Consider the following 17,196-nt stretch of genomic DNA (forward strand, 5'->3'; position numbering starts at 1 on the left):
AAAGTGTGTTAAAAAAGAGTGTTCACAGAAAGAACTGGTAAAAAAATACCATCAAATGCAGTCGACAACCCTTTTGGTACATCTTGCTTGAGAATGCATCGTGCAGGAAGTCGGCAATAAACTTACACCAATTCATGTTCTTCACATTTTTCAGACCCGCCTGCACCGCACAAAACTTCAGGACAAAAGGTTGCCGCATCAGAAATCAAATGGAAAAAACATCGAAAACATTGGCAGTGACTAGCTTTACACATGACATCGGAGCCAAAAGATTGAAGGAATATAAAGTAGTAAAGATGGATCATTCACCAGGATGGGGAAGCATTTGTTACTTGGGCGAAGAGAAGTGGTCGGCGCGAAAACAGCTGAGATGAGGTACATGAGTAGCTTCATCTTGAAAACATCTCCATGCGTCGTCATGGCCTGCAGCGAATCTGCCAGTGCAGACGTGTTCGGCATGGATTCCAACCCAGGAAACAAACGGGGGAACAGCGCTTCCTCGATCTCATTATTGACCTCGTACGGGACTTTGATATGTCCATGAGACACACCCAAAGTGCAGAACACGGATTCCTCGTTCAACGGTAGTCTTCCACGTCCCGGAATCACGAATTCCCTGGAGGCGGGGTCGTAGATCTCACCAAGCCAGTCGCATACAGGGTTGACAAGGTTCGTGCACCGGACATCCATCAGAGCCTGCATACCCATCTCAGCAGCAGCTCTCTTTTGATCGTCGGTGAATTTGTCAGTCAACGCAGTCAGTCGTTCTTGGGAGGCTCTGTTGCGAATACGTTTCTTCTTCTGCCAAAAACAGACAAAAAGTAATCAGTTGTTGCCATGTTTTGCAATGTCGTGAAATTTTAGTTCATGACAGACGACTGCAAGCTCGAGATGCCAACCAGTAACATAAAGCAAGAGGAGGGGGGATGTGTGGACAGTTATCTCATCATCCTCTTTTCTCCGTCCAGTTGCCCGATTACGCTGTGGTGGATCCATGAAATCATCATCATCATTTTGATGATCACCACGAGCCATTCTGCTGAGATAGGAACAGACCAACTTGTCATGATGGAAATATAAATGCAAGAGGTAAGCAGTTGCCACCTAACAGAAAATGTCAACTAGTGAATGCAAAAAATATAACATGAACACACACGCACCCCTCCTATGATTGTCGGAAACATAAACGTAGCAAGTAAGCACATTGGTTGCATTATCAAGAAAAAAAAGTGTACAGATCGTAAATGCACTTGAAAACAAAAATGTTGAAGTTGCCATGTTAGCCCAAGATAGTACGATAGAAAGTCACAAAATCCTTCACATCACAAAAACTAAGATGTGGCAGCTCACACCCTGTCCTAAAAATACACCAATCAAATGTCACATGTTCAGCGGCAGAAGTGCTAGGGTGAAATTGTCGTGTTGAAATGCAACACATACTACAAAAAAGCGATGAAACCACGTCTAATCAAGAACCTGAAAATTGCCACAGTGTGTTCAGATATCACAAAGTCATTGTGGCGAAACAAAAAAATTGCATCTGCAGTACAATGAATTTGCCACATTGTACTGACTGTAACATGGCAACAGACATGATGTGGTCAGCCAAAAATTTGCCAGATGGAAAGCATATGTATGGCATCCGACACAATTGATATGCAAATTTGGTTGCCATATTATGCAGCCAATTTGCCACATTGTCCTATCTACAGTATGGCAACAGACAGTGTGTTTACATTCTATTTTGCCACATGAATATACTATCCAAGTGGCAACAGGCACACTTGATGTGCACATTAGTTGCCGTCCAGTGCGGTTGGCTGCTGGAACTGCATTGACTACCGATTTACTATACTTCACCATTCACATCGTGTGGTAACTTTCACAAATTATTCAGAAAAATTAGTTGCCACAATGAAAAAGCATGTTTGTGGCTACTATCACAGTAAGTCAGCAAATTAGTTGCCACATGGAAGAGGGTGTGTGTGGCAACTATCACAGTCATTCAATAAATTAGTTGCCGCATGGGAAAGCTTATTTGTGGCAACTATCACAGTCATTTCAGTAAGTTAGTTGCCGCCTGAGAAAACACGTTTGTGGCAACTATCACATTTGTTGAGGAAGTTAGTTGCCATACAATCATGATAGTTAATCAAACTACCAAGTTTGCCTCATACTACAGTTTCAGAAACCAACTAACTAGATCTAGGGTTCAATGGCAACTACAGTGACTTCAAATTCAACCTCAAAGTTCTCCCCCGAACTGATTGCAAAACACCAATTCGAACCAATGGGCATCAAACAAACCGGGAGACACCTGCCCAATCCAAAGGCAAGACTAGTGCGTGCCTCCGGACAGGCATAACCACATCGACGAGGCCGCCGCCGCGATGGCGACGAAACTGCCCAGTGCCACCAAAAACGGCTAGTAGACGACTCCGCGACGAAACGCCGACGCATCGCCAAATCGCCTGAATCTCTATGAATCTCGAGCGAGGACTCGAACAGGGAGGAAGGGGGAAAATGCAGGAAGGGATTGCGAGAGTTGTAGCGAGCACTACCTTCAACGCGCAGGCGCTCCGGCGAAGCCGCTCCGTTCCGGCGAGCACCACCGACGGCCGCGAACACCGTCGATTCTTCCGCCTCCGTCGTCGCCTTCTCCCCTCGCCTTCTCCTCCAATGGTTTGAAATGCGAGTGGGTTGTGCCAGTAACTGCGGTGCGGGGGTGAGTAAAATGGAACCGTGAGGGAAAGGAGGCAGAGGTGTGCGACGTGTTTGACGTCAACCGCGGTCGGCGCGTGGCATGCGGGCGCATAGCAGTTTCACCGCACGCCCCCGAGTGGCAACCGCTGACTGCGGGAGGGCAACCAACGTGCGGGCGAACTGTCTCGCACACCGCACACTCGCCTCGTCCTACATGGCGCAGAAAAACGACCGGATTGTGTCAAGATTCGTGCACAAAGTACCCAACGGTGATGCTTGCGTGTGGTCGAGATGGTGAACGCCTACACGTGTGGGCGTTAACATTTTCGAAATTAAAATAACAAGATTGACATCTGCAAAACGCAACGTCATCACCGGCATCCAATCCAACAGGATTACTTGATGATATGTGAATTCTTGTCTTGTTGTTCTAGTACAAAATTAGTACTACTACGATAGTACAGCAAGGAAGAAGAAACCAACTCAAGGGACCTCCCATTCTCAACCAAGCTGCAATATGATGGCATCGCTCGTACAGACTATGTTGCTGCCTACTCCGTATTATACACACCGTCCATCTTGCATTAGGAGCATTCGCCAACCATTCATTGGCCTGTGGAAACACAAGACAATGTATATGTGAGGATTGACCTCCTGCAAGAAACTACTCCTACTCCGTAGCAGGCAAGGAACACAACAGGTTATGACAACGATACCTCGCTGCACTACCCCTCTGCCTTCGCCTTCTTATGGACATTGCTGTGCGCCATAGCGCATTGTGCCCAGACTGCACCTCAAATATCAGCGACTGGCATCTTCCAGTAATTCCAGGTGTTGTAGTCCTCCTGAAGTCACCACCATCAGGTCAAGGTACAAAACACACTGATCAAATTCAAGTCAAGAATCAGAAAACTCGACAGACAGACCTGCTCCGGTGGTGACGATAGAGGAGGGAACACCCGATTCACAAGAGCATGCAAGGACATGTATGATTTGGTATTCACCCTGCGATTCACAGCAACTTCACCCTGCACCAAACCACAAATATAAACAAACAAATGCCTTCACTTACTGGACTTTATTCACACTATGCAAATGCACATGCTTTTCATTTCTTACCTTGGGATTTATTATGAAGATCTTGCCCATGGGAATCCCAACCTTGAGGTAACTAAGCTCATCAGTATCTCTATTCCCAAATCCCGCATAGAAAGGATGCGAGTCAGGAGGAAATAGTGCTTTGATATCCTGTATGTATGCAACACTTTATTACTACATAGTTGTCTTTTCTTCTCGATTTTTATGTGTCTTAGGGACTAGTCAGTTACCGCTAGGCATGAGATCTTGAATTCATGAGGAGCTCTTCTGATAACTGCAAAAGAATGTCAAACAACGGTGGTTTCAATACTCATTCACTTGGCACAGATCAAACTAAATTCAGCAGCCTCCAGATTCTTCAGCACTGTCCTCATCACTTCAGAAACTCAAACTTGGCACTAAAGAAAAAATTGTGCTATACTAATTTTTTAAAGTCTGTCCCTAATATAAAAGGCTAGTGCTCACCTTCTCTGTACAAAGATGGAAAGAGGCCATCAGGAGATATCACGACAGGGCCATCAGGAAGTGCTTTTCCGTCCTGAAATCCATATTGACATGTGGGTAGAATGAGATAGATCAACACTTGGCACTCTTTATTAGATAATTGGGTATTCAATATATAAAGTATTATCACCACTTGCGACTTTCGGGCACAAACAGATGAACAAAGGGTGGGAGAAATTTTTAATACCTGCTTTAGGTTGAAAAGAAACTGCCTTGTTAGGTGGGCCTGTGAAATAGAGCGCGCACTTAGAAAAAGCAGGTGATATCCATTTTCCTGTGGAAGGCCATAAGAACAAACACAATTAAGAACATTTTAGGGGCAGCTTGCTGCAAAAATTCACACAAAAAAACAAACATATGCAATTCTTCAGGCATTTGAAGAATCTTCTGTAGTTGGAGAAAAGATGATATATAATGGATCAATTGCGACTGTCTTGAGCTATATCTGGGAATGAAATATAATACTTCTGTCTTGCTGCATACCTTTATTGCAGAAAATAAATGAGCAACTCCATTTTGAGACCAATCAACACCAACCATTGGCATGAACTGACCTAGAACATCAGACCTGCATTTATAGTTACAGTTATAAATATTTGAATGTATGGAATAAGAACAAAATGCCCCTATTTTGTAGTGAACAAAATTCATATTTGAATGTTTGGAATAAGAAAAAAACGTTCATGTTCTTCCCTCCTTCTTGTAAGCAGATAGGATAAGTTCCATCAACCAAAAAAAAGGACGTTATTTTTCCAAACTCTTTTACTTATATAGTACCACTTTTCATTTAACACAAAATGTCATTTTAAAACTGAAAAGGTAATAAGAAGTTAATCAAATCAAATGGAGTATTTATAAATCATTATGTTCCTGGCATTCAGGAGACGGATTCAAAAAAATTGCCAACTGGATTTGCCCAACTCACTTGGTGATAGTTCCATCAACATCTGATATGACAATGTGTGCATTCCATTCCCATAAATATATGTGAGCATCTACCTGTCAAAAAGGCGGGGAGGATGAGAAACTGCATGGGCAAATCAAGTGTGATGATGAAAGAGTGGCAACTAACCTGCTGCGTCCCAAGCATAGCAGTGGAGAAGGTAAATGTCACAATGTTCCTGCCCTCTCTGAGATGAAGAGACGCAAGCTCCTCAGATGTTGGAGTGAGCGATCGCACCTTCCTCTCCATCATCTTTGCACTGGGTTTATTTATTTCTCCATCCGACTCTCTAACAGGAATGGATAAAGTACTCACGACTGTGCTCTCACAAACTGGCTGGATGCTGTTAATAGTCCTCGTTCTTTTGAAACTAAATGGCCAAATTCTCCAGCTGCCACCTTGTGTTGTGCTTGGCTCAACTCGCTCCACCTTTATCATACCTTGGTGTTCAAAGAGCTGTTCCTCTCTAAAAGAAACCATCCCCCGTACGATAGGTGCAGCTACATCCCAGGGAAAGTAACGGCCAGAAATCCTAACAACTAGCTTGTCGTTTCTTATCAATGACTGCTCCATAGCACGGAACTTCTCTAAGGTTATCTTCTCAGCATCAAAGGTTTTGCACGCAGCATCTGCTCCCATGCCTTCAGATAACAAGTGCCTGCATAGGGATAATTCTACAAAAATGACACAGCTAGCGATTATTACACTGACACATACAATATTGCAGGCAACTAACAAAAGTAAAAAATGAAACTGGATCTAGTCCCCTGAAATTGATGAATATGAGTATATCTACAAAATTCACTGCACATGCCTCAGAACAGAATTATTACTAAGATTTAAGAGATAAGCATCACATTTAATCTGCAGAACAAAATAAATATCATTAACGCCTACTATAGCGCACAGACGTATTAGCTCATATAGTAAAACAAACTCACCCACAAAAGGGTTGAATGAATCGTCTTTCAGGTCATCAGAGTGCTTGTTATAAGGCACTGGACTGTTGATGAGCTCACACAGGCCACTATTTTCTTTTGACACACTAGTGCCTTCTAGTTCCTGCTCTGAAAAGCCAGAGTTCTTACTCTCAACTTGATCAACCCCACTATTCTCACCATTGTACAGTGAGCGACTTACTTGAAAACCATCAGAGCTTTCAAGATCGTTTACGTGAGAACAGAGATTTGGTGCAGATTTGGCCTCCAGATTACTATCACATAGATGCAACTCACTTCCAGGAATAGGAATAAGGATAATCTCAGGCCTTGACAAATCAGAATGTTTTTTTGATTCATTTTCGAGATCAGTGTCATTCCCTCCCTCTTCATCTGCATCACCATCAGCTTCATCATGCACTTCTTCACATGCTGTTTTATTAGCTATTATATCATCCAGGGTTTTTCTATCAGCAAAACTTGTAGTGTCACTAAATTGAAACTGAATTTCATCTACAAACTCACAGGATGGCACGATTGTTTCTGCTTTATCCCTTGGGGCACTATTTTCTTTTGACTGACTAGTGCCTTCTAGTTCCTGCTCTGGAAAGCCAGAGTCTTTACTCTTGACTGGATCAACCTCACCATTCTTACCATTGTACAGTGAGTGACTAACTCGAAAATTATCAGATCTTTCAAGATCATGTATGTGAGAACAGATATTTGGTGCAGATTTGGCCTCCAAATTATTATCAGATAGATGCAACCCACTTCCAGGAATAGGAACAAGGATAATCTCGGGCCTTGAAAAATCAGGATTGTTTTCTGATTTATTTTCGAGATCAATGTCGTTTACTCCTTCATCTGCATCACCATCAGCTGCATTATGCACTCGTTCAATTGCTGCTTCATTAGCTACTATACTATCCATAGTCTTTCTGTCAGAAAAACTTGTAGTATCACTAAATTGAAACTGAATTTCATCTACAAACTTACAGGGCGGCACAATTGTTTCTGCTTTATCCCTTGGGTCCTCAGGCACAGGCACTAATTCAACTCCCCTTGCGGAACTAGGTCTGTTCTCATTATCTTCCAAGTTGGCGTTTTTTGCTTCGACTGTGCTCAAATTGGAAAAATCAGAAATAATTGGTGAAGATTCGTCTTCTAATTTATTATGGCAAGCAGATAAAGACATAAGTACTTCTGCTTCGTCCCTTGGCTCGTCAGGCACAAGCTTAATGTCAACTCCACTTGCAGAACCAGATCGGTTCTCATCATATTCTAGCTTAATATTTTCTGTGTCGACTTTGCTCAAACTGGAAAAATCAAAAACAATTGATGAAACTTCACCTTCCACTTTATTAGGGAAATCAGGTGTTTGGACAATGCACTCTCCGGGCTCGTCAGGCACAAGCTCAATGTCAACTCCACTTGCAGAACCAGATCGGTTCTCATCATATTCTAGCTTGATATTTTCTGTGTCAATTTTGCTCAAACTGGAAAAATCAAAAAGAATTGATGAAACTTCACCTTCCACTTTATTAGGGAAATAAGGTGTTTGGGCAATGCACTCTCCGGGCCCGTCAGGCACAAGCTCAATGTCAACTCCACTTGCAGAACCAGATCGGTTCTCATCATATTCTAGCTTGATATTTTCTGTGTCGACTTTGCTCAAACTGGAAAAATCAAAAATAATTGATGAAACTTCACCTTCCACTTTATTAGGGACATCAGGTGTTTGGGCAATGCACTCTCCTGTCACACATTGAATTTTTGGTGTCTGATTGAAAGAAACATCATGTTCCCCATAGCATGTTTCAGTATTCACCGTGGAATCCTTTGCTACATCATCAGAATCATTTTCATGCACATAACTCAATATATCTATACCACCAGGAGAAGCATCAGGAAATATTAGACCATGCTGACAAGCTAAATCATGAGATGAGCTGGTATTATGATCATTTGCAACAGTGTCCACAGAAATATCCATGTGATCATTGACAAGAGTACTGACAGAAATATCCTTATCAGGAAGATTAGCTTGGAAGGTTTGAGAACTAGAGTCATCAAAAACAGAAACTTCTGGAACACCCAAGTTATACAAGTCTTCTTTATTGCTAGAACTATGATTTGACAGTGGCTTTTCCTTGACATCTTCCTGTTCCAATTTTCCACTGGAGACTCTGGAACACTCTTCAAACTGTAGACCATCAGCCAATGAGTTACATTCAGCATGATGAACTTCATCAGCCAAAATATTGGACACATCATATGAGCTCTCCAGAGTCTCCGAGGTACTTATAATGACCACTTTCTCTTGGCATGCCTCATGACCACAAGCAATCGATGAACCATCATGCGTTTCACTTGATAAATATGTGGTTGTGCTAAAAGTTGGTGAATTTGCTTCAGTAAAATTTTGGTTGAACTTGTCGGAATCAACAGCAACCAACTGTGAAACCACTTCACTTTTACAATCAGTAATGCCTGTTTCAATTGCATGAATTTCAAAAATACTGTTGGAAAAAACCTCCGTGTGCATTTCCCTTACTGTAACATCTTCAAGATTACCCTGCAACTCACCTTGAGTATCAACAGACTCATTGATACTTTTACCTGTATCCAAATCATTTGACAGATATTCCGATCCTGGCCGGTCTATAGTTGACATGATCCCATCAGTCTTATGCGCATAAATGGCAACAATCTCCTCCTCGACACTAGTGGTTTGTATACAGTGCGCCTTTTCATCTCCTGAACTCCTGCTTCCTCCATGTGGGCTACCAACAGTGCTGTTAACATTGTCACAATTAGAGCCCATTGCTTTGTCATGATCCAAGCTACAATCTGGCAATACCATTTTTGCGGTTTCCCCTTGATTACTGTTGCCAGCATCTCTCAGATGACTACTGGAAGGTTCATGATCAGAACTAGGAGCTTCCGAACCATGCGAGAGATTTGTCAACCACTTTGTATCAAGGAGTTCGGCTGCAATCTCCGCACGCTCTAATGAGCCCACACTATCCACAGCAGGGGCATTGTCCTTATTTGGTTTCCGTCCAAACATCCGCTCAAGTATGGTGCTCTGTCTTGAGACTGTCCTCACAGGCATCTTCCCATCCCCAGCACAGGCCTCCATGGTTGAGATATCACAAGAAGTGCTCTTGGACTTCCTTAACTGTGCATCCTGCATCAGCACCTCCCGTTCATCCCCCCCCAAAGATGAAGTGGACACAACAAAATCCCCTTCCGCAGTAATTGAGTCTGCATCCCTGAGAAAGTGAGCCTCACCATTGCTATCCAAGTACATGTGAAACCCGGCTTCAACACCATTCACAGCAATGTTTACCACCTTCTCTCTTGTCTTGAGAACCCCCTGGAACTTGCCAAATCGCACATACCACGGCGAGCTCTTGAAGCTGCCATCCTGCTGCTGCACAACAACTATGTCAACCGCACCGCCAAATGGGTGGAATGGACCAGCGACACTGTACAAGACCTTTCCGACGGCATACATTTTGCCCACAATCTGGGAGCTTTTGCGCGGCACAGATCATCAGACCATGAAACACTGGAACCTCTAGCATGGGAATTCCGGGCGACCACGACCATCCATCTCAAAGAACAATCTTTTCACTCAATTAACAATCAGGAGAAATTATCAAGAATATGCACCTCCTAACCCTTATTGATTTCACCTCAAAACTCCAACCAATTCTTCAAAGAAATCGGGAACTTCCCAATCCCCAAATTCGGGATTGTCCCTATCTAACTTGTGTCCCTGCTGAGAATCCGAACTTTAGGACAATCCAACAAGCTAATGCCGCGGGATAAAATAAACAAACCACCTTGGCAGGATCGGGAAGCGACACCGCCCAAAAATACCTCTGATTTCGCCCCAGATTCGACGTATAAGAACACCCTGAAGAGATCAAATCTCCTGGGCAATCTGAACCAGAGAAACAACAAACCAAGCTCACAAATCAGAGCTCGAAAAGAAAGGATCTGTCCACGATCCAAGCAAGAACCGAGATAACCGAGGAGGCTCGACAGAACTCACACGGATTTGTGTATTAGGGATGGCTGATTAGGGAGGTTCGTTGGAAGGAATTCGAGCAGGCGTGGGAGAGTATATCCCAGGATTAAATGATGCCGGAGAAGGGATAATTCCACCCTTCACCGGCATAGGATTGTGTATCCTGATGACGTCGCCACTTACTTATTATTTATACTATTAGGGAAACGCTTTATATCAGTAGTATGATCCCACGCCTCGTGTCAGACCTCTGTCCCTCTGATGGATTTTGGAAAAAGATCCAACGCCTTGGAAGCAAGCTATATAATCCTATGAACCCCCACATTACCACGACCTAGCAAGGGTAACCGCAACATCCGCCATTTCGAAAGATTCACACCCATCATCGCTCCGCCGCCGCCGCCGTCGACTATGTATCATCTCATTGGCGAGTACATTGACGGGGAGCGTCTCTCTGTAATGAGAAGATCTAGCTAATTTTCTAGCCATGGCCGTGATCTGTGAAGACGGTGATTCTCGACGCCGCTATGATCTTGATCCGCCAAGATCAACAACAACAAAAATGCGCACATGCCCCGACGACCGTGAGTGAGAGTTTAATGGTTGATCCCTTGACTCGGTGAGCGGCCATGTGAGATTGATCATCTCACAATATCGACCTCCAGCACGGTATCATTCTCTCCATAGCGTCGTCAACGACCGCCACCTACTTAAAGTCGTTCTGATTTTCGTCGACATCATTTCATCATATGTGGCATGTTTCCAACTTATATATAATATGTTTTCAACTTATATATAATATGTTTCCATGTATATATGTGACTGATTCGTTCTTCTACACAACCACGGGTAATGCATCAATAGTACTTGGTTTACCCTTCAAGAATTATCAAACTATGTTTCCAATGGTTCACAAACACATAAAATGCATCAATATCTCATGTGACATGTTTCAACCATCATAATATTGTGCTTCAAAATACAACCACACACCCTTGATAGCAGAAACTATGAAGTATGGTTTGTAGTACCGGAAGCATGTTTATCTGACGATGGAAGGAAGCACATGACTTAGAGAGCCTGATAGAGGCGAGGGTGTCTCAATCTTTCGATGAGATGATAACTATAGATTTGGTGGAGACGACTTTGACGATCCGACTACAAACATGCACGACGTTGCGCCTTAGCAATCGCTAAACCAACTCCGAGAGGTTATTGACCACGCAGGAGCACGATCAACCTGACCACGAAGGTCTATTCCTGCAAGCAATCGAAGAACAAGCAAGAATATGATTAAGCAATCTGAATATTGCGAATATGGATGAAGTATTGATTAAAGTGAGGTTTCATAAGCGGTCTTGGTCTGGTCGTTGGACACAAACGAAGTACACAAAGTTGCAGCGATGGCTAACTTTTAACTAAATAAAACCCCAGTCTAAACGAAGCCTTAAGGGCTATATATATATAGGGAAAAGAGAGGGGATTTTGTTCACCCTTGGCAAGGTGGGACTAAAACACCTCCTAAGTCGTTTCCCCTACAATATGGACTCTAAAAATAGATTACATGGGTCTGGCCCAAAATAAGGTGGCGCAACACCAATAATAAGCTATGGACAAAATTTATGAAAGGCCATCTTGTATATTTCGTCCATCTTCTTGTATGTCATCATGGTGGTTTCAAAGTCCGGAAATCTCCACTTGAACCTCCGTTCTTGTTCTCTTTGCACGCACCTTCATCTCCGTGCTTGACCATGCTCCAATGTTCATCCTTCTTGTCCTTGCTAGGCCCTTCAATTGCAAGCAACACAAATGTATCTAAGTTAGGCAGCATCATATTCTCATGAACACTAGAAACATTACCAAGAAACGAAAATACCTGATAATTTAATTGGCGTATCTGAGCTCTAGCAACTGTTCCAAGAGGTAAAACAACAAGGGATATGAGTGTAACTGTGGTAGCCATGTCCTCATCATCCTCCCCTTCTTGAAAACAAATCCGTCCTCGGCGTTTCTTAATCTGAAATATGGCTAACAATAGAGACAAGGTGTACACGTTGTATATGTATATGTCATCCATTTTAACTGATCTCAGTTGTGGCACATGTGACACAGTTATACAAGAGCACCCTTCAAAAGTCGTGAAAAATAAAGCCAATATATTATCACAAGAAGTCAAAGGCATGAAAATATTGCAACTCAGTTTGCACATATAAATAAAGCTCTTATTCATAATAAAAGATTGGCAATGCTCATCATTAAACCATCCCAACCTTGTTGAACCATCACCAAGATTAGAGATCATATCAAAATGATTAAACATTGGCACAACTATTTTCAAACGTATTTGATCCAAATCTGATCTTTTCACTGATTCACATGGTTCTTTTACATCAATAGTTAATTCAATGGGTTCACTCAAAATTGTTTGATCACATGGCAAAGTCAAATCATGAACATAGTCCTCTAAAATAGCTGGTGTGATCAAAGTAGTGGGTAGCTCATCGCATGGTTCATTTAAATTGACAAGGCATTCATCATACTCATGTGGAGGAGGAAGATCGGTACCTTTGTCATTACCTCTTATGATCAACAAAGATGATGTAGGCACTCTAGGTGGCGACACGCCACATGGTGGAGGTGATGTAGTGCTCTCAACAATGGATGTTGTTGCCATAGGAGACGCAGTGATGGAAGGAACAACCGTCGCAACTCGCGGGATTTGCACCTTCCGCTTGTTTATCTTGTGGGCAACACAGTCTTGTTATCTCCTGTTCAGCTTTGCAAGCAAGGCGAAACAAACGGTCCATAGGATAACATGTTTCATGAATTAGTATCTCCTGAATGTCACGGTTTAATCCTCCCCAAAATCTATCCATAAATTCTTCTTCACTTTCTTCTAAAGAGGAATGCAACAAGGTAGTTTGTAAATTATCATAATATTTCGTTACAGTGTCACTACCTTGTTTTAAATGTTGCAACTTTTTAATCATGTCACGAGTATAATAAGCGGGGATGAATGTATGTCGCATGGCAAGTTTCAAATCATCCCAAGTAATAGGTATATAATCAGGGTGTAACCGACAATATTCACTCCACCAAACTAAAGCATTACCAATGAAAGAACCAACCGCAACCTTAACTTTTTTACGTTCATCAAAATTATGGAAGCAAATATAATATTTATGTTGAACTCCCATTCAATATATAAAGCAGGTCTAAAACGGCCATTAAATGATGGTATAGAAACATTAACCTGATCATGTGCATTTGGATGTTTATGCACCTCTCGTGATCGTTGTGGATTTTGCATAGGTGGTGGCACGTCTCCCGCGATCGACAAAGCCCATGGATTGACTCTAGATCCTGTCATGATTAGTAGAAACAAGAAACAAAATCCAAAAATAATATTCCTATAACTACTAGGATGTGGTGGTAAAACGCTCACAGTAAAGCAAATATCAATGTCTTACAAGGTCTTACCATGCAGCAGGCGGTGATCGGCAACCAGCGGTGTCAAGTAACTCCAAAAGTTGGGTAAAGCGATTGCCAGGTGAACGTATGAATACACGGTGTAGAAATATGTGGAGCTGGGTTGGCTTTATATATATGGAAAAAAACTACAACCACGTTAATTAATGCAAGCTGAAAATTCGTTCAAAGTGGTCGAGTGCTAGTCTTAGACTAGACCGTGCTAGAGACGCGAGCCTAAGACACAAATGAATTCACCCAGTCGGAATAGCCAGATAAACAAGCACGTCTGCAAACACCTGGCGAAACTGCAAAACAGTATTTTAATTGCGTTGAAAAATGAATCTGAACTGACAAGGAAGCAATTAGCTGATGTGATCGACCAGATCCCACATGCGGCAGATGAGTTGTCACAGTGCGTGTGCAGTACAACTCTAGTAAACAATCAACAAGTCCCGAAAGATGCACTGCCTTTTTACTGTTTCTATCTCCAGAAAATATAGTTTTTTTAGGCAACTCTCCAAAAAGATAGTGCAAGGATGTGTATGTGGATGTGTACAAAAATGTGGGGCCCTCTCTCTTCTTGGTTTGGTCAAATCAAACAGCCACCAAATCAATCCCACGTACACTAGAATCAACCATTATTTAATTCTGCATGCAAAACAAGTTGGACTCCACGTTCTCTTCTTTTCCTTTAAAAAATAGTGTTCTTTTTAAAACGGATCAGATCAGCCCTGTTCCTTCTATATATTTTATAAGAATCCTTTTATTTTTGTTGCTGCTATGTGGCCGATCCAAACTTTCCTATGACCAAAGCTGATTCGCTTCCCCTCCTCTCTTTTTTATCTCCCAAAAACGTGATCCAGTTTTGGCTGCTCCTTTTTTTTCGCAAACCCGAACTTGGCAACAAAATATGAACCGTGGGGTGATTGCTCTTTCCCCACCGAAATAACTTTCCTTTTTTTTCAAACAAACACCACGTAAGAGATAAGGCAACCTCAAACGGTGCACTTTTTGTTTCACTCTTTCCAAAACAAATTCCAATCCAAATGTAACTCTTCTTTCCTTCTTTTAAACTGAGCGCTAAAAATCCCAGCCTATTATTTCGGGATTTCCATGAGAGCTAATCTGCGCCTTCTCTTTCCTTTTAAATCTCTTTCTTTTAGGCCGCACCAAACTTGCCTTTTATTTCTTCAAGATCCTTTCCAAACCGACCAGTTTAGGCGTGAATCAAGTCCTCGGGCCAGCACATAAAATCGTTTCTCTTTTGTTTTCTGATCCGACTTGCCTATTTCTCTCTCTCTCTCTCTTTCTTGGAAACTCACGTGATCTCTTTCCTTCAATTCTGCTCAAAAGTACTACGAGATCACGTTACATACAATACTACGAGATCTCACTCAAAAGGCAACCGACCCCCCCCCCCTTTTTTGTAGCCGATCGAAACTTGCCTATTTATCTCCCACGTTGGCTGCTCCTATTCTTCTTTGATTATTTTTTTCTCCTTAATTTTCGCCAAGGAGACTTCCAGAACGTGGAAACCACCAACCGAACCTTATTTTCTCCTCCAGAAAAATCAAAGATAGATGAAACAGATCAGCGCTTCTCCTTTTTTCACGTTGGTTGCTCCCTTTTTCTGAGGAAACCAAATCAATCTCTCCAGATTTCACGTGACCACAAGCTCTTCCTCCAAGGAAACAACAGTATGTGTATCTCTCTTTTTTTCTCTCAATTATTTTTCCACAAGATGAATTCAGCTCCAAGATGAACTAATGTGATGATGGCGACGAAAGACGAACGCAGACAGATGGTGATGAAGTTGGCAGCAAATATGACAACGAGATTAATGATGGTGTTTGCGGAAGCGGCGTGAACAAAACGTGCTAAGAACTCGAAACTCTAAAAGACTAGACCTAAACCAGCAACTCGACACACGATGCAACCGAGAATTCAACAATGCAAAAGCTAAGTGATAATAGCGAAAGGCTCAGACTGTCTGGGATATGATGAACTAATCTAACTTTTTTGTGGCTTTTTTGTGTGGACTATAGGTATGAAGAACAGACTCGATCTAAACTACGAAAAACTGTAAAATCTCACTAAGCAACCTGAAAATTGATACCACTTGATAGAGGCGAGGGTGTTCCAATCTTTCGATGACATGATAACTATCGATTAGGTGGAGACGACTTTGACGATCTGACTACAAACGTGCACGACGTTGCGCCTTAGCAATCGCTAAACCAACTCCGAGAGGTTATTGACCACGCAGGAGCACGATCAACCTGACCACGAAGGTCTATTCCTGCAAGCAATCGAAGAACAAGCAAGAATATGATTAAGCAATCTAAATATTGCGAATATGGATGAAGTATTGATTAAAGTGGGGTTTCATAAGCGGTCTTGGTCTGGTCGTTGGACACAAACGAAGTACACGAAGTTGCAGCGATGGCTAACTTTTAACTAAATAAAACCCCAGTCTAAACGAAGCCTTAAGGGCTATATATATAGGGAAAAGAGAGGGGATTTTGTCCACCCTTGGCAAGGTGGGACTAAAACACCTCCTAAGTCGTTTCCCCTACAATATGGACTCTAAAAATAGATTACATGGGTCTGGCCCAAAATAAGGTGGCGCAACACCAATAATAAGCTATGGACGAAATTTATGAAAGGCCATCTTGTATATTTCGTCCATCTTCTTGTATGTCATCATGGTGGCTTCAAAGTCCGGAAATCTCCACTTGAACCTCCGTTCTTGTTCTCTTTGCACGCACCTTCATCTCCGTGCTTGACCATGCTCCAATGTTCATCCTTCTTGTCCTTGCTAGGCCCTTCAATTGCAAGCAACATAAATGTATCTAAGTTAGGCAGCATCATATTCTCATGAACACTAGAAACATTACCAAGAAACGGAAGTACCTGATAATTTAATTGGCGTATCTGAGCTCTAACAACTGTTCCAAGAGGTAAAACAATATGGGATATGGGTGTAACTGTGGTAGCCATGTCCTCATCAGAGCCAAAATGAAAATCATATATATGAAAGCAACATGATTGATGAGGACATGACTATCTTGGATATGACCAAAAATAGTGTATACTTGTATATTTGTGAGGTGATTTCTAATGCAAACTATGCAATAATTTATTTATGTCATACAGGACAAAAATACTTCACAAACTTTTGTGTCATGTCTATTTGCAGGTGTATGGGACATTTATACAATCCACATATGAAGATAAGGGAGAAAGAGATGTTTACTTGCTGTTCAAAAAGTTCTCTCACGTCACTTTTGGGCCAAGAGAAGATAGAGTCCAAGTCTCTCACGTTCTGGATTCAGATTCGGACTGCACAGACATACCTGACTCAAAACACCAACAACTTTTTCATACAGACTCCGAATTGGGTGATTCTTTTTTTGGAAAGTAGATTTCGTGCTCTTTCCAACCCAATTGGATTCACCTTCAAATTCGGCTGGAGCATTGAGATATCGATGAAACAATCT

General features: G+C 42.1%; 1 protein-coding gene across 5 annotated transcripts; it reads right to left on the reverse strand.

Moving 5' to 3' along the window:
* Positions 1-3,074: 3,074 nt before the first annotated feature.
* LOC119295940 (phosphatidate phosphatase PAH1-like) lies at positions 3,075-10,420 on the reverse strand. Of its 5 annotated transcripts, XM_037574366.1 has the most exons (13): positions 10,250-10,419; positions 10,075-10,138; positions 6,190-9,970; positions 5,378-5,922; positions 5,231-5,304; positions 4,789-4,873; positions 4,493-4,579; positions 4,267-4,339; positions 4,032-4,075; positions 3,823-3,951; positions 3,630-3,731; positions 3,420-3,548; positions 3,075-3,316 (listed from the first exon to the last, which is right to left on the reverse strand). In XM_037574366.1, exons 3-12 carry the CDS (start codon positions 9,704-9,706, stop codon positions 3,498-3,500), a joined length of 4,707 nt encoding a protein of 1,568 aa, XP_037430263.1. In that variant the 5' UTR covers positions 9,707-9,970; positions 10,075-10,138; positions 10,250-10,419; the 3' UTR covers positions 3,075-3,316; positions 3,420-3,497. The 5 variants fall into 5 exon arrangements, with proteins under 5 accessions (XP_037430263.1, XP_037430264.1, XP_037430262.1 ...); XM_037574367.1 differs by having other exon boundaries at positions 6,190-7,050; positions 7,183-10,420; XM_037574365.1 differs by having other exon boundaries at positions 6,190-10,138.
* Between the last annotated feature and the right edge of the window lie 6,776 nt (positions 10,421-17,196).

This window comes from Triticum dicoccoides, chromosome 4B (assembly GCF_002162155.2).
Source record: "Triticum dicoccoides isolate Atlit2015 ecotype Zavitan chromosome 4B, WEW_v2.0, whole genome shotgun sequence".
NCBI lineage: Eukaryota > Viridiplantae > Streptophyta > Magnoliopsida > Poales > Poaceae > Triticum > Triticum dicoccoides.

Excerpts from the sequence above, each read along its gene's own strand:
- LOC119295940 (XM_037574366.1), bottom strand. The coding sequence starts at position 9,706 with ATGTATGCCGTCGGAAAGGTCTTGTACAGTGTCGCTGGTCCATTCCAC. Across the intron at positions 4,580-4,788 it reads ATTTATTTTCTGCAATAAAG|GAAAATGGATATCACCTGCT; the intron begins GTATGCAGCAAG and ends GGCCTTCCACAG. Across the intron at positions 3,732-3,822 it reads TCTTCATAATAAATCCCAAG|GGTGAAGTTGCTGTGAATCG; the intron begins GTAAGAAATGAA and ends GGTTTGGTGCAG.